Source organism: Phocoena phocoena, chromosome 13, assembly GCF_963924675.1.
Source record: "Phocoena phocoena chromosome 13, mPhoPho1.1, whole genome shotgun sequence".
NCBI classification, from domain to species: domain Eukaryota; kingdom Metazoa; phylum Chordata; class Mammalia; order Artiodactyla; family Phocoenidae; genus Phocoena; species Phocoena phocoena.
Window position 1 is genome coordinate 67,862,721 of NC_089231.1, and position 19,488 is coordinate 67,882,208.

General features: G+C 53.1%; 1 protein-coding gene across 9 annotated transcripts in view; it reads left to right on the top strand.

Annotated features, from left to right (window-relative positions):
- ASCC2 (activating signal cointegrator 1 complex subunit 2) overlaps positions 1-19,127 on the top strand; it is a 39,087-nt gene extending 19,960 nt beyond the window's left edge. For 3 of the 9 annotated variants that reach the window (XM_065889333.1, XM_065889337.1, XM_065889339.1), the window contains 13 exons: positions 2,674-2,748; positions 3,197-3,304; positions 3,556-3,624; positions 3,849-3,923; positions 5,153-5,333; positions 6,621-6,835; positions 7,833-7,952; positions 9,763-9,768; positions 14,964-15,057; positions 15,143-15,273; positions 15,841-15,940; positions 17,170-17,249; positions 18,575-18,746. In XM_065889333.1, the coding sequence (XP_065745405.1) occupies positions 2,674-2,748; positions 3,197-3,304; positions 3,556-3,624; positions 3,849-3,923; positions 5,153-5,333; positions 6,621-6,835; positions 7,833-7,952; positions 9,763-9,768; positions 14,964-15,057; positions 15,143-15,273; positions 15,841-15,940; positions 17,170-17,249; positions 18,575-18,746 (1,426 nt within the window). Of the gene's footprint in view, positions 1-2,673; positions 2,749-3,196; positions 3,305-3,555; positions 3,625-3,848; positions 3,924-5,152; positions 5,334-6,620; positions 6,836-7,832; positions 7,953-9,762; positions 9,769-14,963; positions 15,058-15,142; positions 15,274-15,840; positions 15,956-17,169; positions 17,250-18,574 lie in introns of all 9 variants that reach the window. The other 6 variants (XM_065889332.1, XM_065889336.1, XM_065889335.1 and 3 more) reach the window with 4 other exon arrangements.
- The last annotated feature ends 361 nt before the right edge of the window (positions 19,128-19,488 follow it).

The window sequence follows — 19,488 nt, forward strand, 5'->3', positions numbered from 1 at the left end:
GCACTGATCCACACTTTCCCCAGAAGGAAGGGGTTAGGATGGGACTCTTAAAAATGTTGTCACAGTTTTTAAAAGGTATCTTTTCTCATGGTAAATGTGACAAATGCTTGTAGGAACTTTGGGAAATCCCCAAAGGTAGGAAATGAAAATCACTATGAGAGATCATGCTGTTCTTAAGACTTATTTTCACTCACCATAAGCATTTTCCCATTTTGTGAAAGCATCTTCCCAAACATGGCTCAGATGGCTTTGGAAAAGGTCTTTGGAGATGGGAGGGTCATTTCTGGAAGAGCTGACTTTCCTGCGAGGTACCCGTGGTGGCAGGGGAGCAGCTCCACCCATCTCAAGATGAGGAGGAAGAAAAGAAAACACTCTTGACTGCGAGTGACCCTGCCTTTGGCAAGTGACACTGCCTCTGACCCACAAACAGCCTGGGGCTGGCTCAGCCTGTTCCAACTGTGCTGGAGGCCAGGAACACCCGCTGAGCAAAGCAGCCCCTCAGTTCCAGAGGGCTCTGGTCAAGGGACTACCTCCCCAAACAGCCCTCTAGCTAATCTCTCTCAGAACAACCTTCTCCGCCCTCCTCTCTTTCTGTCCTTTAATTCTGTGAATGAATAATACATTCACATGGTTCAAAACTCAAAAAGTATAAAATACACATTGAAAAGCCTCCCTTTCCTCCTTCCCCAGTTCTGTTCCTTACACACAAGCATCGGGTTAGTTTTTTTTGTGGAATTTTCCAGAGATATGCATATAAATATGCACATATAAGCAAATATACACATTATAAATCTCCTGCCCTCTTTTTAATATTTAATATACTGGCATATTATGAGGACTGTGTACTGTTTGCATTTTACTTTTAAATTTAATGTACATCTGTGCATAAAGCACCTTCAGTCTTTGGTATGGCTGGGTAGAATTCCGTTGTGTGGGACACCAGCCCCCAGAGATTTAGGTTTCTTCCAACTGTTTGCTATTACAAAAAAATTGCCGTAAAGAATAACTTTGTACACAGGTCATTATGTACCTCTTTGCAAGTATATCTGAGAAATAAATTCCTAGAAGTAGAATTGTGGGAACAGATGGTATATGCATTTAAAATTTTCACAGATCTTACCAAATCACCCTCTATAGGGGTTGTTTCAGTTAACTCTCCCACCAGCAGTGTATCCTGGCAACGCCTGACTCTGCTTGAGCCAAACTACCCTCTCTGTCGTCTTCTGGGTGCCATGCTGTGGGCCTCGAAAGGCCTGCCTCTTTGGGCCGGCTTACCCTCTGCTACGCACAGCACTGCACTAGGAAAAAGTTGTCAGCAGCCAGCCGATTGACAGACAGATGTTTACAGGGTGCCTGCTGCAGATTCAGCACTGTCCTAGGCACGTCAGCTGCATTTCTGGCTTTGGGAAGCTTAAGATGTTCAGAGATAGAATTACACCCCAGAAGAGAGGTAACTGCATTTTAAGTTGTAAAAACACGATCTACTGAGTGCTGTGCATCTAGTTCTGGGGAGGAGTAATCACAGGGATGAGCGTGATCAGGAAGCGTGTGGCTGGGATGAAGAGTTTCTGTTTTCGCTTTTGTTGAAATTTTTATTGGAGTATAGTTGATTTACAATGTTGTGTTAGTTTCAGGTGTACAGCAAAGTGAATCAGTTTTATATATGTGCATATATATATATATATATATATATCTCCATTCTTTTTCAGATTCTTTTCCCATATATCAATAGGTTGCTACAGAATTTTTTTTTTAATATTTATTTATTTATTTTTGGCTGCATTGGGTCTTCGTTGATGCGTGCGGGCTTTCTCTAGTTGTGGCGAGCGGGGGCTACTCTTCGTTGGTGCGCGGGCTTCTCATTGCAGTGGCTTCTCTTGTTGTGGAGCACAGGTTCTAGGTGTGCGGGCTTCAGTAGTTGTGGCTCGCAGGCTCTAGAGCACAGGCTCAGTAGTTGTGATGCACAGGCTTAGTTGCTCTGCGGCATGTGGGATCTTCCCAGACCAGGGATCGAACCCCTGTCCCCTGCATTGGCAGGCGGATTCCTATCCACTGCGCCACCAGGGAAGCCCTGTTACAGAACATTGAGTAGAGCTCCCTGTGCTATACGGTAGGTTCTTATTAGTTATCTATTTTATATATAGTAGTGTGTGTATGTTAATCCCAATCTCCTAATTTAGGGGATGGAGAGTTTAAATCTGAGTTGAGAAGGGGTGGCTGTGAGGTTGCTGAGGTGAGAAGCAGGGTTGGCTATACTGTGCCAGGTACGGATGTACCAGAGAGGAGTTACACTTTGATGTCATAGGAGGTAGGGAGCTGCTGGCAGTTTTTGAGCAAGAAAAAGTCACCTTGTATTTGTTCCTCAAACCCCAGTGAGTCCTGGGTGGCCTTCTCATTGCTCTGTTAGAATGAGCCTATCTGGGCCTTGGTTTCCGGTATGAATGGGGGAAGTAGCTCCAGGGCATTTCCCACAAGGCTCTTCCTAGGACCAGCCACTGTGGGACAATCTGGGGTGAACTTCAGGAAGAGCCAGGGTGGTCCCTGAGAAAACTGTGGTGACAACTTGGGAGCAAGAAATAGGCCTTCCCACTCCCTTGATTTTGCTTTGCTTTTTCTAATGAAGTGTGATATTTGTGAGCTAATCCAGCCTTTTACCCCCATGTGCCACCACAGGCTAGCTTCCTTTTACGAAATAGCAATTCCCGAACTGGAGTCTGCAATTAAGAAGAGGAGGCTTGAAGACAGCAAGTGAGGCGGGGACAAAACTAAGAGCATTGTTGTGGGAGAGAGAAGCCCCAGCTCGGGCCCTGCCCTCTGTGGGCCTTGGCATCCCCATCTCTAAGTCAAGGGGGTGGGACCACGGACCATGCGGATTTGGCTGGTGCCTCCCTACCTAATGGCCTCCCGGCCTCTGTATTGAAGCCTTTTCCCTTCAGCTGTTGCTCCAAGCTCTTATTGACCTGCTGGTTCCTGACCGCCTGTTTGAGCTGAGAAGTGGCCCTGGAACCAGCCGGCCTCTCAGAGCCTGTAGCCTTTTGCCAACTGCTGTCAACAGCAAACTGTGAGGCTTTCCCAGCCCCTGGGGGCGGGGGCAGGGGTTGGGGGTCAAGGGGCACCTGTAAATGCTGGAAAGAAGTTCCCTCGGTGCCCTTTTTGCCTCTCAAATCTACTTCTTTTTTCTCTGTGGCCTTCGAAGGCTGCTAGGTGACCTGTGGCAGAGGCTCTCCCATTCCAGGAAGAAGCTACTGGAGATTTTTCACATCCTCCTGAACCAGATCTGCCTTCTCCCAGTCCTAGAAAGCAGGTAAACACTCGGGAGCCACTGCCCTACCCAGGTGGAAGAGCCCCCTCCCCAAGCCCAGCAAAGGCGTTTGCCTCACTTCATCTTGTCCCTCCCCTGCTCCAGGGTTGCTGAGCAAAGATGGGAAACTGAGAAAAATGCCTCTTTCCTCCAACTGGCTGGAGGCCTGGCAGAGGGGTGGGGTGAGCGGGCGAGGAAGGGAGCTGCAGATTGTCTGCATGGAATGAGCTCATCTTGCCTGTGTCCTGTTCCAGCTGTGACAACATTCAGGGCTTCATCGAAGAGTTCCTTCAGATCTTCAGCTCCTTGCTGCAGGAGAAGAGGTGAGCGTGTAGCTGAGTTGGGACGGGCCTGTGGCACTCCCACCAGCCCCAGGAGACCTTACGTAATAGAGCTCCTGCCATGTGCTCACCACGGTCTAAGCTTCTGGCATTTGTGGTTGGGCAGCAGACACGGGGAGTGGCCCTCAGCAAACCAGCCCCTGTGGCTCCAGCCCTGTCTTCCCCGACACCCTCTCCCCCCACCCCCGCTGCGCTCTCTCTGGCAGGTTCCTCCGGGACTATGATGTGCTCTTCCCCGTGGCCGATGACATCAGCCTGTTGCAGCAGGCCTCGTCAGCCTTGTATCCTTCCACTGCAGCCCCTGGAACGGGCCTGACCTGACCGGGTCAGACCCACAGGGAGTGGAGGGACATTTGGCCCCAGAACACGTCTAGGCCAGCCTTCCCTAGATGCCCACCGAGGCCCCGGCCCCAGTCTCTGGAGGAGATGACTGCTCTGATCCTTGGGGCAAATACAGCCCTACTTACCCTAGTCTTTGCTGAGCCTCTGGGCCTGTGTGACCAAGATGGACTCAGCCCTGCCCTTATGGACCTCACTGCAGGATGAGAGACAGATAATTAAATAGGCAGTTAGAGTGTCATGTGGGAGAAATTCAGAGTCAGGGGAAACCAAGGGGGCCTTCAACCCAGTGGAGCTTGGGGTGGGGGTGTCACACGGAAGTGAAATCCAAGTTGAGAACAGCGCAAGGAAGAGGAGGTGGCCAAACCCATTGGACAGCGGACAGAGCAGGCCTGTCTGAGGAGCCCACAGATGTTGTGTGCAGATTGCAGAGGGCTGAGGGGAAGGGGTCTAGCGGGAGGGGGTTTAGGCCATGGCAGCTGAGCTGGGGCCGAGCAGACCTGCATGGCCCAGGGATGGCCCTCACTGAGAAGTTTGGGGTCAGCCCTGCAAGTGCTGGGGAGCCATGGAAGGGTGTGAAGCAGAGGGTGACATTGTCAGTTTCATACTTTGGTGGGGGGTTGGGTTAGAAGTAGAGTGAGGGGGTCTAGGGCAACTCCCCAGCATCTGGCTTGGCAATACCCAGGGTAGTGGAGAGGGAGGAGGGGCAGGAACGAGCAGGCCCAAGGACCATTTTGGTGACTGGGTAGGTTGCTCAGGCCTGTCTCAGGGACACCCTGTAGGCCCCCAGCCTTTGCAGAAAGCCCGCAACTGGTTCGACAGGAAGCCCAGTGGTAGTGTCCCCACCGGGCCCTCCTCCTGGGGGTCAGTGCAGAGGAGGAGCTGCTGGATTGTCCAAATGCCATGTTCCAGGATGCTCTGCTGCCAGCCCCTGGCCCTGTCTTTACCCAGAGCTTCTTTCTGCTGAGCGGCAGGTACTGGGTTTTCAGGCTAGTGTGGCTGTGGTCTGCCTGGCCCGTTTCCTCATGTAGCCCAGGTGCCCATGATGCCCACTGGATGCAGCCCAGACAGCCCCTGGCCGAAGCCGTACAGTCAGATGCTGGGGATAGATTGAGAAACAATGCTGCCTCAGAGCTGCCCTCCCGAGAGACTCCTTAACACGTCCTCACAGGGACGAGACTCGGACCGCCTACATCCTCCAGGCAGTTGAGAGTGCATGGGAAGGGGTGGACCGAAGGAAAGCCACCAATGCCAAAGACCCACCGGTGGCTGAGAATCCTAACGGGGTCGTGGTGGCGGCGGAGGCGGTCAGCAGACCGTCATCGCTTCCCCAGAACTCGGAGGAAGAGGAGGTGTGTGACAAGAGCGGTGCTTCCCCTGCTCCCCAGCCCCTCCTGGCCCCATCGAGAGGTTTGGGCAGCGGGAAACCTCCCTTCTTTGTTCCTGCTCTCAGGGAAAAGGGTTTCTTTTGGAGTTGATAGTCTTGAGCTGCTGGTCAGCTCTGCGTTGCCTTTAGAGGGTTCTGAGCTGCGGGCATGCTAGGCAGGGTGTGAGGAAGGCAAGTCGCTTAGCTGTCAAAGTCTCAGTTTCTCCTCCATAAGATGAAGCAATGGAGCTTTTTCCATGTGAAATCCTTGTTGGCACTCTCCTCTAAACAGAGTGGAAACCTCTGATCTAGTGCTTTCACTCCAGGCTTTTACAGAACTCACCATCGCCAAGTCTGTGGCCGTACTGATTGGCCACTGAGCCCAGGACTCTTCCCTGAATGTCAGGCACCATGATGTGGGGATTAAGACCACACAGTCTCTGGGGTCAGGCAGCTCAAGGAAGTATCCTGGTTCTGTCACCTGCCAGCTGAATGGCCTCAGGCACGTCCCTCACATCAGCCTTGGTTTCTCACCTGTAAGGTGGGGACTGCCACTGTCCCCACCCACCTCCATGTGGCTGTGGGATGATGCTCAGAGCTGCTGTGTGGAGTGAGTGCTCTGAGCCTGGCTGGCCCTCAATTCTCCATTGACAGACACTGCTGCTCTTCCTGTTAGACTCCAGGCCCCGTGACTGTTGTCCCAGGACCTTGGAGAATGACAGCCCCTTGTGCCTCCCCCCACACACCCCCTTTTCCCCGTTTGGCTTATTTCAGACATGGAGGAGTTTTACTGTTGTTTTTTTGATTTGTAAATTTCCTTAAAAGCCTAAAAAATTAAGCCACTTTGAGCTGTCTATGCACTGAATCCCCCTCATCGAGGTGGAGATAATCAAAGGAGAGCATCTCCACATAGTCAGGTCTGGTGGTTGCTGTTCCGCTCTGACATCAGTCATCAACCTGTCAGAGCAGGAAAAGGACTTGATTCATAGAAGCCATGGCCGTTTATGGAGAACCTAGTCCATGCCAGGCACAGTGCTCTGCGTTTTTTGTGCAAAAGCACACTGCCCCAAGTCACACAGCCAGAAGTAGCTCAGCTGGTAAATCGTAGAGCCCCCTTTCACTTAAGTGACTTGGCTCAGGTCCCTCGGCCAGGAGGGGCAGGGCTGGGACTCAAACCAGGTCCCCTGACTCGAGACCAGCACTGTTGGGGGCCGGTTGCCCTGTCACTAGCCCAACCTAGCCTTCCCCTACTTCACTCTGGCTCTTCCCACAGTGCTTGGGGGCAGCGGCTGCTCCAGGCCCCGCAGTGTGTGGCGTGGAACTGGACTCACTCATCTCTCAAGTGAAGGACCTGCTGCCAGACCTTGGCGAGGGCTTCATCCTGGCCTGCCTGGAGCACTACAGCTATGACCCGGAGCAGGTGATCAACAACATCCTGGAGGGGCGGCTGGCCCCTGCCCTCAGCCAGCTGGACCGCGGCCTAGACAGGTGGGAGAGACGGGTGGGAGGAGGCTCACGGCGTCCAGCCTCCCCCGGGGCCCTTGTCAGGGGCCCTTCTTAGTTCCTCTGCCTCCCACGCCTCCTTCCCACGTGTCCCGGGACTCAGCTCGCTTGCTCTTCCCCACAGCAGAGTTTCCCAACCATGGAAGCTAATGTCCTCTTTGAGGAAACAGAAACCTCAGGCCCAGGAGGTCCTCACATGCCCCCTGCAGGGCGGAGTGGGCACCGCTGGACTGCCCTGCTCCACCTCGTAGGAAGACCCATTAGAGCCACAGGGATGTGACCAAGGGGTCGAGAGCCTTCAGAGCTCTGATATTGCTGGCCTGCCCTGTCATTGCCACCTTCCCAGTAGATTCCTGAGGGAGGACAGCCAAAGCTTCTCACTTCCTTCACAACCACCCTTCTTTTTTTTTTTTGGCTGCACCGCATGCCTTGTGGGATTTTAGTTCCCAACCAGGGATCGAACCTGGGCCCTCGGCAGTGAGAGCACAGAGTCCTAACCACTGGACTGCCAGGGAATTCCCCCATACCCACCTTTCCTGAGTTGGGCCCACTGCTTCCCTGAAGGCCCCGGGAGGCAGAAGGAATGGGTGTTTCTTCCATGAATAAATGTTGTTTATTGAATGAATGAATGAAGTTAACTCTGCCTTTGGACAAGCTCCTTAGCCTCCATGTGTCCATTTTACAGGTGAGGGCACTTGAGGCAAAAAGAGCTTGAGTGACCTCTGACTATCTCATAGGGCTGTCGTGAGCAAAACCTGTGTGAATGGCATGCAGGACCAAGGGACATTTTATATGAGGGGTGGCCGCCTACCCAGGCAGGGGCAGGATTGGACAGGATTGGGCAGGTTTTTAGGCTGTGTCCCAGGTGTGGCTGTTGAAGGGGGGTGGAGTCTCTGACGGATAGGACATGATGGGGGGAGTGGGTGCGGGTAGGCATCCACTAGCAAGGACCCCTGAAATGGATTTCTGTGCTGCCCCCCAGACAGGTGAAGCCAGACCTGACTCCCTTGCTGGCATCTCGTCACAACATCTTCCAGAATGATGAGTTTGACGTGTTCAGCAGGGACTCAGTGGACCTGAGCCGGGTACACAAGGGCAGGAGGTGAGTTTGGTGGACCATGGGGTTCCAGGGACCCCAACTCTGCAAGTGCAGAGAGAAAGCAAGAAACTCAGGGCCCCCATCTTGATGGAATTGGTCATGGAGCTTCAGCTCGGGGCTCCCCCATACCTGGCACCCATGTGCTCCCAGCAGCCGAGCTCAGGGTCTCTAATGATCCCGCTTTAGGCTCCAACTCTGCACACAGAATTAGTGAGTCCTCCTTGTTGACAGCAAAAGGCCAGCGGGACCAAAACCAGCTCCTCTTCCCTTCTTTCATCTTTGGAGGTGTCCACCACTGAATCCCTGGGTGGGAGAGCTGGGCAGTGCTTCCCAGCAGCTGCTCCTTGACCTGAATTTTTCCATCTGATGACAAAATGAGCAAATGAAGGACCTGTCCTGAGTGAGCTTTTCAGAAGTGAATGTATTCCATTTTAAGGCTTTTCCACTTATGTTTGGTCTATGTCCTTCTTACTTTTTTGGCATTGAAAAGTCCATTCATGATTTATTCATTTATTCAACAAATATTTGCCTGGTGCTTCTAGGCTCTGGATTTATTAGGTGCTGGGGATGTGGTGGGGAGTGAAACAGGCAGGGCCCCTGCCCACGTGGAGTTTGCACTAATCAGCTTGGCAAACAAGCAACATGAAATTGCAGATGAAAAAGATTCTCCAAGGTGGAGGTGCGCAGGCTTCCAAGCCTCTAGTCGGGGCTTCAGTCCAGGCAGAAAGGCTCCTTGGAGAAAATGATGTGGGAATGACTGTGGAAGGACGAGGAAGGGTCAGTTGTGCAAAGGGGGCAGGAGAAGCTTTCCAAGCAGAGTGAACAGCAGGGGTGGTGGCCCTGAGGACGTGGGAGCATGGTGAGGGTCGCCTGAGCCGGTACATTATATGTTTTGGAAAGATCACCTGGCTTTGGAATGGAGACCCCTTGGAGGGGCTGAGAGTCAGCAGCCACATGGCATGATGGAGAATGGCGGGATCAGACACCGTCAGCCCTGCACTAGACCCCCAGCGTTCTCCTGCATGGGGCTGCTTCACAGAATCCAGAAATCTAGGAACTGCTGGATGAGTCCAGCCCGCCCTCTCCCCCAACACATAGATGGAGGTGGTGAGGGTCAGAGAGGAGAGAGGACCTGCCCCATTCTTGGGATAGGAGCCTCAGTGCCAGAAGCTCAAGCTGTTCCCCATTCCCGGGGCTGTCCAATGCTAGAAGCATGGCTGACTGCTGGCCTGGGTACCCGGCACAGGGCAACTATAAAGCCATCTGGCTGGCTGGACAGGAAGCATTTGCAAACTGCTTAGTCACACACGTTGCAACATCCCCAGATCCCAAGCTGCCGATGTTCTCCTGTATCAGTGGCCACTGTTCCAGGCCAGAATGACCCAGCCATGGGGAGAGGGGCAGACGAGGAGGGCTGTACCCCTGCTCGAAGGAGCTCCCAGCTGCCTGGCAGAGAGACCAGGTAGCAAATGTTTACTGAGCTCGTTGTGCTGGGTAGCCCGGGCAGAGTCTCTGTTCACGTGTTCATTATTTATTTATTCATACAGAAAATATTTATTAAGTGATTCACTATCTCCAGATCCTGTGCTAGAGACACCAGGAGACAAGGTGAGCAAGGTGCCCGGGCCTCATCCTCAAAGGGCACAGAGACCGTGGGAAAGACTTAGGACATTAAACAGGCCGTGACAGAGTGGAGAGGTGCCAGGATGGGGCATGGAGGGACCTCAGTGGGGACCCCTGTCCTGATGTGGGCAGGGCAGTGGGGCTTAGGGCCTTGGCCCTGCCTTCACGGAGCATGTGAGAAATTAAGTAGCACAAGGCAGATCACCCTTGAGTTAAAATGTGTGTGTGTCATTAAACCAAATACGATATACTCAGTGGCTCAAGTAATAAGGAAATCTGTCCCCTTGCGTGACAGGCAGTCACAGGGTAGGGAAGTCTAGGCTTGGTTGACCTGTGATGCAGCCACATCATCAAGGGTGCATCTTGCTCCCTCAGGGCCACTGGGTAACTGCACCTGTTTCAGCTGTGTCCAGAAATGACACAGCCAAGAGGAAGTCTGGACGAGGTCTTTCTGCATCTCTCTTAGAGGCCAGGAGACCTTTCCCAGAACTCCCCAGATTCCCCTCACATCTCACTGAGGAACTAGGTCACAGGGCTAAGGTCCAGGGCTCCCAGAAAAGGGGGAAGGGGGAGGACCTGAGCAAAATGAGGGTCTGATAGGAGTGGGGGTGAGGTAAAGGGGGGTTGTTGGGTAGACGCCAAGCACGTGTGCCACAGGTGTATAGTAGCTAAGGAAGGAGGCGGTGTGTGTAAGGTGGGGTCCCCTAACTCCTTTGGACTAGACAGTGGTGCCCTGGAAGATAATAAGTGTTCTCTCTCAAATTAGTTCTATTGCCAAAAATGTCTGTGCACCCTGTATGCCTCCTGGAGAGTCACAGGGCACATTAGTACATTAAAGGCTCTGACAAGGCCTGTAGTGAAAGAAATAGGATTCCCTTTGCTGAGCTCAGCAGGTACCAGGTCCACTTCTGCTCATTGTCTGATTTCATGCTCACATCGTCCCTGGGAGGCAGAACTAAGTCTTGGCAAGGATAAGGGGCCAGCCTGTGATCACACCACACAGGAAGTAGCCAAGCAGACTTGAGTCAGGAGGCCTGTGTTATGGCCCTGGCTCTGTTGGTAGAAGATGTGTGACCTTGGGAAGGTTACATTGCCTCTCTGGATCCCCTGATTCCTCACCTGGAAAAGGGGGGCTTTATTGCCTCTGCAGGCCCTTTAGAGGTTCAAAAGTGGGTGTCACCCTACTAAGGGCCAGTTTGAGTTGGGCCTTGAAGGATAGGCTAGAGGAAACAAGGAGGGAAAAGGTGGCACGTTTCAGGAGAGTCCACATGTTCCCTGGGCTTGTAGGAGGCCAAGCAAGCAACTTGTTCCAAATACGGTCTCCGAAGCTACTGCTGCTTGACTGATGTTCTGGCTCTCAGATGGATCCTTTTTTTTTTAACATATTTATTGGAATATAATTGCTTTACAATGTTGTGTTAGTTGCTGCTGTATAACAAAGTGAATCAGCTCTATGTATACATATATCCCCATATCCCCACGCTCTTGCATCTCCCTCCCACCCTCCCTATCCCACCCCTCTAGGTGGTCACAAAGCACTGAGCTGATCTCCCCATGTGATACAGCTGCTTCCCACTAGCTATCTGTGTTACATTCAGTAGTGTATAGATGTCAGTGCTACTCTCTCACTTCGTCCCAGCTTACCCTTCCCCCTCCCCGTGTCCTCAAGTCCATTCTCTACGTCTGCATCTTTATTCCTGTCCCCCTAGGTTCATCAGAACCATTTTTTTTTTTTAGATTCCATGTACATGTGTTAGCATACGGTATTTGTTTTTCTCTTTCTGACTTACTTCACTCTGTGTGACAGACTCCAGGTCCATCCATCTCACTACAGATAACTCACTTTCATTTCTTTTTATGGCTGAGTAATATTCCATTGTATATATGTGCCACATCTTCTTTACCCATTCATCTGTCGATGGACACTTTGGTTGCTTCCATGTCCTGGCTATTGTAAATAGAGCTGCAATGAATATTGTGGTACATGACTCTTTTTGAATTATGGTTTTCTCAGGGTCTTTGCCTAGTAAGGGGTTGCTGGGTCGTATGGTAGTTCGATTTTTAGGTTTTTTGGGGGGCTTTTTTTGCGGTATGTGGGCCTCTCACTGCTGTGGACTCTCCCGTCACAGAGCACAGGCTCTGAATGTGCAGGTTCAGCGGCCATGGCTGACTGGCCCAGCCGCTCCACAGCATGTGGTATCCTCCCGGACTGGGACACAAACCCGCATCCCCCGCATCGGCAGGTGGACTCTCAACCACTGCGCCACCAGGGAAGCCCTATTTTTAGTTTTTTAAGGAACCTCCATACTCTTCTCCATAGTAGCTGTATCAATTTACATTCCCACCAACAGTGCAAGAGGGTTCCCTTTTCTCCACACCCTCTCCAGCATTTATTGTTTGTAGATTTTTTGATGATGGCCATTCTGACTGGTGTGAGGTGATATCTCATTGTGTTTTTGATTTGCATTTCTCTAATGATTAGTGTTGTTGAGCATCCTTTCATGTGTTTGTTGGCAATCTGTGTATACTCTTTGGAGAAATGTCTGTTTAGATCTGCCCATTTTTGGATTGGGTTGTTTGTTTTTTTGATATTGGGCTGCATGAGTTGCTTGTATATTTTGGAGATTAATCCTATGTCAATTGCTTCGTTTGCAAATATTTTCTCCCATTCTGAGGGTTGTCTTTTCGTCTTGTTTATGGTTTCCTTTGCTGTGCAAAAGCTCTTAAATTTCATTAGGTCCCATTTATTTATTTTTGTTTTTATTTCCATTTCTCTAAGAGGTGGGTCAAAAAGAATCTTGCTGTGATTTATGTCAAAGAATGTTCTTCCTGTGTTTTCCTCTAAGAGTTTTATAGTGTCTGGCTTTACATTTAGGTCTTTAATCCATTTTGAGTTTATTTTTGTGTATAGTGTTAGGAAGTGTTCAAATTTCATTCTTTTACATGCAGCTGTCCAGTTTTCCCAGCACCACTTATTGAAGAGGCTGTCTTTTCTCCATTGTATATTCTTGCCTCCTTTATCAAAGATAAGGTGACCGTATGTGCATGGGTTTGTCTCTGGCCTTTCTGTCCTGTTCCATTGATCTACATTTCTGTTTTGGTGCCAGTACCATACTGTCTTGATTACTGTAGCTTTGTAGTATAGTCTGAAGTCAGGAAGCCTGATTCCTCCTGCTCCGTTTTTCTTTCTCAAGTTTACTTTGGCTGTTCGGGGTCAGATGGATATTTTCCTGGCTGGTTTTGCCCGTGATTTTCGTTTCCTTCTCTGGCTCTAAATGAGATCATGGGGCCAAAGCCACACCTTCTTGGATGGGGTACCCAGGGCACCAGGCTCCTCTGTCCTTACCTGTGTCCTCTCCTAGGACCCAGCTGGGGCAGGTGCAGTTTGCCAGGCTTCTCTGTGGTCCTGCTGGGAGCAACATAACCAGAGGGCGCACCGTCTGAAAGAACCTCCCTACTGCCGGGACTGGGGGCCAGGTAGACCAGGAGCTGTGAGATGTGGCAGAGAGAACAGTGACAGCTCTCATCCATCCTTGGTCCCCTGGCCCTGCTCAGGGCCTGGCGCCTAGCAGGCCCTCAGGAAACGTGTGTTGATTGAATGGGTGTGCTTCTGCCAGTGGCACCAACCACCTGAACATGCTTGGCCCCTTTCATTTCCTCTTTGCCTCTTTTCTCTCCAGCCCTCAATGTGGCAAAGAGAGCCAGGTAAGGGCCGAGGCCACAGTCACACACCCCCTTTCCTGACATGAGCTGAAAGATTCCTGTGGACCAAGATTTTTCCCTGGTCCAGACAAACGTCTCTGCACCATAGAGCCTCCATTACCCCTTCTCCAGCGCCCCCGCTAAGCCCCCTGCACCCCAGTTCATTTCTCCTTTCCTTGTGTTTCCCAGACATGCTTGCCTTCATCTAGCACACTTCTGCTCTTTGCCACTAGACTGAGCTCCTTAAGGGCAAATCCAGATCTTACACTTTTCTGAATCTCTCCCTAACCCAGCTTTAGCACCCTGCCCAGCATATAGTAGGCCCTTTATAAAAACTGTTGAAGGAAGCAAATCCTAACCCGCCATGCTGGGGGCTGCAGTCCTGACCTGCACCAGGCTCCCAGGCCAGACACAGCCCGCCAGACTCAGGCGCCTGCCCCTCCCTGCACCAAAAGCCAGTTAATAGAAGATTTTTATGAATGCTACGGACTTTGTGTCTCTTCTTTTTTTTCCCCTTACCCTTGATACATTCCAGAGGCCCGATTTCACAGCTAAGCTGGATTTTCTTTCCTGGCATCTCATATTGATTTCCCCTGCAGGGCTAGAAACTACATTCCACAGGCCTATGTGTCTGACAAACCAGGTTTTTCTACAGATTTGCAAAACCCGGAGTCAAGAGGCCTGAGTCCCAACTATGGCTGTGCCCCCACTATGGCTGTGCTACAGCTCACTGTGTTCCGAAACACGTCTCTCCCCTTCCTTCCCCTGCACCCGACTTTCCTCCCCTGTGATATGACAGGAGTTAAATTTTCAGACTTTTTCTTGCCATGCAATCTGACATGGAAGATTGAACTGCAGGACGGATGAGACCCTGTGCTAAAGCGGGGGTGAAAGTGAGAGACTGGGACCCCTCCTCGCCCCTCACACCCTGAGGCCGCCTAGGGCTCCCCTGAGCTCACTAAGAAAGTAACATGTGGCCTTGCTCTTTCTTCAGTTTGTGTTTGTTTTAAAAGATTTGGATAACCCCAGGCCCCTCCTTGGAGTAACCAGGCATTTGGCAGGGGGCTTACTAGCCCTCTCTCTGTGCATTTACGTGCATAGATAGGTATGTGCCCACAGGAGGAGATAGTTGTTCTGGTTTGCTTTCTGCTTTTTATACAGATGGGATCATACTGTGCGTTTTCCTCTGCTTGCTTTTTTCCTGGAGAATGTCTTAGATTTCTTTCTCCATCAGCACAAATAGATCACCGTCATTCTTGAGAGCTGCTGCCCAGCATTCTGTGGCACAGAGGGAGCACAGGTCCTTTGGCCGTTTCACCCGGATGGACATGAGTTGCTCTCCATTTTTCACTGTTAAAAACGATGCTGAAAAGAAAATCCCCAATCAGACCTCTGTGCGCACATGGCCAGTGTTGCTCCAGGGTGGACGCCTTGAAAGGGAGTCTCCCAGCTGAAGGGGGGGTATTTTTTCCACTTTAACAGCTGCTCCTGGGGTGCCCTTTAGAGTGGCTGGACCCAGTCACATGGGCACCAGCAGCGGTGAGCCCCACGCCCCCACCAGTGCTTGATCTCGGTTTGTGGCGGCCTGAGGCGGGGAGAAGTAAGCCATGGAAGCTGCAGCCCCTTCCCGTGCCTTCAAAGCCTAATAGTTTTCCTTTGTGTCTCCTTGCTGTTCCCTCTCGGTGCCAGGAAGGAGGAGAGCGCGCGGAGCCTGCTGAATGACAAGCGGGAGGTGGTAGCGCAGCGGCGGCGCTACGAGCAGTACAGCGTGGTGGCAGAGGAGGTAGGCGTCCCCAGGCCACCGGCCGTGCTGCGGGGGGAGACCGGCCAGCCCCGGGCCCCTCAGACCCACGCTTCTGCCGTCTCAGGTGCCAGTGCAGCCAGGGGAGGACTCGCCTTACCGCAGTGACGACTATGAGGATGAGTATGATGACACATATGATGGCAACCAGGTGGGCGCCAACGACGCAGACTCTGATGATGAGCTCATCAGCCGCAGGTGAGGCTGTCAAATTCCAGGGGCAGAGTGGCCTCCCGCAGCCTCTCGTTTATACAGATGTGGGAGCCAGGGCCCAGGTCACGTGAGCAAGTCAGTGGCAGAACCAGGGCCCGAACCCAGGCCTCCTGACTCCTAGTCCAGTGCTCCCTCCACCCCAGCCACCCCCCTGGCCGCTTGGTCCAACCTACCCTGAGTGAGGCAGCATTTATTGGGTCTCATGCAGGAGTTTTACATTTTTCTTCCTAATTGCAGAAAACTTTTCCCAATGGGATCTTATGGAGATTCCCCAATTCCCCGGTGAAAGCAGAGCTGCCCTGACTAGAGAGAACTGGAGACCCCCACAGCCCCAGCTCAGGCTCCCCAAAGCCCCCACGTCAGACCCTGGTACCCACACAGAATCCAGGGGCTGGAGCAAAGCTGGCTTCAAAAGCACTTTGGTTTTTCCCGGCCTCTTGAGCCCTTCCCCGTCCTGGCAGCCCCTCTCACCCAGTGGGGTTCCCTCCTCCCTGAGGCTCACTCTCCAGGTTTAGTCTAGTCTTTGATCTTGCTTTCTCTCTAAACCCTCAGGCCCTTCACCATCCCTCAGGTGCTGAGAACCAAAGTGCCCAGAGAAGGGCAGGAGGGCGAGGAGGAGGAGGAGGAGGAGGCTGAGGACGAGGCCCCCAAGGTACCTCCTTGGCAGGTGGCAGGTGAAGGGGAGGGTACACTTCTGAGAGGTGAATCGGGATCTGTGCCCCGCTTCTCTGAACCTGGCCTTGAGGTGGCTCCAGCATTACTGCCCAGGAGGGTGGGGGTCCCTCTGAGCCCGGGATGTCTGCTTGGAGAGCTGCTAGCTTAGAACCTGCCTCTGCTGCCCAGTGAGGGCCCAGGGGATGGATTAGAGGCTGAGCCTTCGAGCTGCTGGGTTCATTAGGCCTGGGGCCCAGGAGAGGGACAGCTGTTGGCCTCTGTGCCCAGGTTGGCAATTCTTGAAATCAGAGAGGCGTTAGAGCCCAAGGGCCCTTTGGAGGTCATCTGGGATGGTGGGTTTGAAAATTCAGTTTTTTAGCTGCTAAACTTTTTCTTCAAGTGAGATCTTAACTAGAGCCTCATATAAAATAGATAAGAGCAGCGCTGCTCAGGTTGAATGGGGCAGCAGCCTGGGACCCTTGGATCCCCCGCCATGTCCTCCCACCAGGGTGACAAATTCAGACGTGTCTGGGGCCAGGCCACCAACGTAAATGAGTAGCGGGGCCTGATGGAAACTGAGGTGGGGGGACACACATGCCCTGCCCAGGGGCTCCTCAGCACTGTGGAGGCCCGGACCCTCCAGGGCTTTCCCTTCTTCCAGGCAAGGGATCAGCCTGAATTTTTATGTCAAATCCTGAAATTTTCAAAAGTTACTAATTCCCCTTGTTTTGTTGTTGTTTTTGTGAAACCGCCTGGGCCCCCAAAGCCTGTCTGTGGTCCTTGGGTCCCGCTTTCTCCCGCTAGTCCAGTCTCTCCCCACCTTGGCACAGGGCGGGCGCTCCCACAGCCCATTGCTTGTGGCGCCAGCGGGGAGAGGAGTCAGCTTCCAGGGTGCTCTCTTGGGTTTCCAGGCCCCGTGTGGTCTCTCATGGCGGCCATCCTGGCCTTCCCCCATTGCTCCCACCTGTCATCATCACGCTCCTGCTATGATGGAGCCATCTTTAGCTGCCTGTCTTCCGGAAATTGGTGGGAGGGTCAGAGGAGGGGCTTCTGGTGGAAACCTTGGACCATAGCAAGCCAGCTGCATTCTGGGGCATTGCCCAGCCGCACTGTGGCTTAGCCCCACTCCTGGCATGGGGATGTCACCAGGATTGGGCCAGGTGCAGCCTCACCTCAGCTTAGGGAAATGGAGCAGCTCATGATTCTTTTCTCCCCTCCCCTCCACAGCCTGACCATTTTGTGCAGGACCCTGCAGTGCTGCGGGAAAAAGCAGAAGCCAGGCGCATGGCCTTCCTGGCCAGGAAGGGGTGAACATTTAAGAGGCTGTGTTGGTGGGAGGGGGAAGCCCAGCCAACCACACAGGAAGCCCACACACAAACCCCAAGTGCTTTACATGTGTTAATTTAGTTCTGGCAACAGACCTATGAAGTAGCTACTATTACCATTATCCTCGTTTTACAGATGAGGAAACTGAGGCCCAGACATGTTAAGTAACCCGCCAAAGGTCACACAGCTAGTAGGTGGCGGAGCAGAGGTTGAGTCCAGGTGGCCTATCTCTGGGGTCCACACTTGTAACCATTACTTGATAGACACTACAAGGGGTTTATCACCCAGTGTGGGAGCATGATGTGTCCACGGCTCGCTGGTGTCAGGCAGAGTGTAAAATCTGGGAGAGCCCAGATAGACAGACAGGCACATATCCTTTATGGCCAAGAGAGGCATGTTAGGGACGGGACATGTGAGCTGGGCCCTTTAAGGTGGAAAGTGTGCAAAGGAGTTTTTCATGTGAGGGGAAAAAGGCAAGAAAGCTCAGGGTGGTCAGGGAGGGGGGCCTTTGGAGGGGAGCTGGGAACAGGTAACTAGAGACTCCTCTAATTCACCCCGTTGTCTTCCTGGGGGTGGGGTGCGGTCCAGAGGGGCCAAGGACCTGCCCCAGGTCCCTCTTCCACTTAAAGCCAAGCCAGGGGTTTCAAGCCCAGTTCCCCATCCTGGCCCTGGGACTCCCACAGCCCTGCGCACTGGGTGCAGGGGGCCTAACCAAGTGGGGAAGGCATTGGATCTCATTCTGAAGGCAGCCGGGAGCCACAGGAGGTCGTTGAGCAGAGAGCAGAGTGACTCTGACCTCTGATCCATCACAGCCCCCTGAGCACAGAGCTCTGGGTAAACCCAGCAGCTGATGTGGTCTGAAGAGGCCCAAGGTCATATCTGAGTGCACTTGGTCTTGGGAGGCCACCAAGCAAGGCCCTGGGGTGTAGAACTGGAGTTCTACCTCATCTGTATCACGTGGCCCTGGGTGGAGAAGAGAGGGGCCCATCCCCAGGCCCTCGTCCTCTCTGCACTGTGGGCTGCATTCAGCCCACTAGCTGGTCCACCCTCAGATCTTAGCCAGAGGCCCATCGGGAGGCAGGGCTCAGAGGAGAGTAAACAGAGGGCACAGTGCTGGCTGGAGCCCCCACAGCCCTGCCCCTGCCGGGCTCCATTTCTCCTCCCCCTGGAAGCTGGGACGGGGGTATCCTGGCCCAAGCTTTGGGTCCTCTCCCAGGGACCTCCGAGGAAGGCAAAGGGCTCTTCCCATCAGGGCCTCCTCCTTCAGCTGATGGGTTCTTGTGGGGGCGGGTTGTTCCTCCCTCAGGTACCGGCATGACAGCTCGATGGCAGTGGCTGGCAGCCCCCGGGGCCACGGGCAGAGCCGAGAGACAACACAGGAACGCAGGAAGAAGGAATCCAGCAAGGCCACACGAGCCAACCACAACCGGAGAACCATGACTGACCGCAAAAGAAGCAAAGGCATGATTCCATCCTGAGGCCGCTGCACCAGGGCCAGCCGGACCTGCCAGTCTGAGGTACCATAGCCTGGGTACTCGCCAGTTGGCCCCCTGCCAGGCCCCAAGTTCAAGTCCACCCCTCGACAGCCTCAGCGTCGCAGCCCCTGAGAAGGCTGCCTCGTTGTCTGCCAGCCAGCCGTGAGCGCCATCCTGCAGAACACACAGTGCCTTATCCACAGCAGAGGAACTGAGCGGCCAGCGCGCAGGTGCAAGGGACAGGGTTGGAGCCCCAAGGCCAGCCCCCAAACCTCGTGCAGCCGGATACCACGTCCCTTTCTCCCTGGACGGCAGGAAACCTGTGTATTCAAAAACAAAAAAAAAACACAAAAAAAGCCCTGCAAATAAAGTTTTGACCCTTTCAAGAAATGATCCGTGCCGGGCCTGTGACCCACTCCCCCTGTGTCCCAGTGCTTCGATGACAGCCACCGTCAGGAGAGGAAAGCGGCAGGGCGGTGCTCTTTTCATCAGCCTTTCATGCTTGCCTCTTATTTTCACCCCTCCTGATCTTGCTCTGCCTCAGTGTGTGGCCCAGAGAACATCACTCCCTTCTCTGAGCCTCCGGTCCCTGCCTGCAGAAGCAGGGGCTGAGTGTGTGAGGCCCTGCAGTCCTTTCTGTGAGCTCGTTCAGTCCCCATGACCGCCACCCTAGGAGGTAGGTAGGTACGATTTTCAGCCCCATAGCACAGATGAAGGAGGCCAGGCACTGAGAACAGCAGGTGGC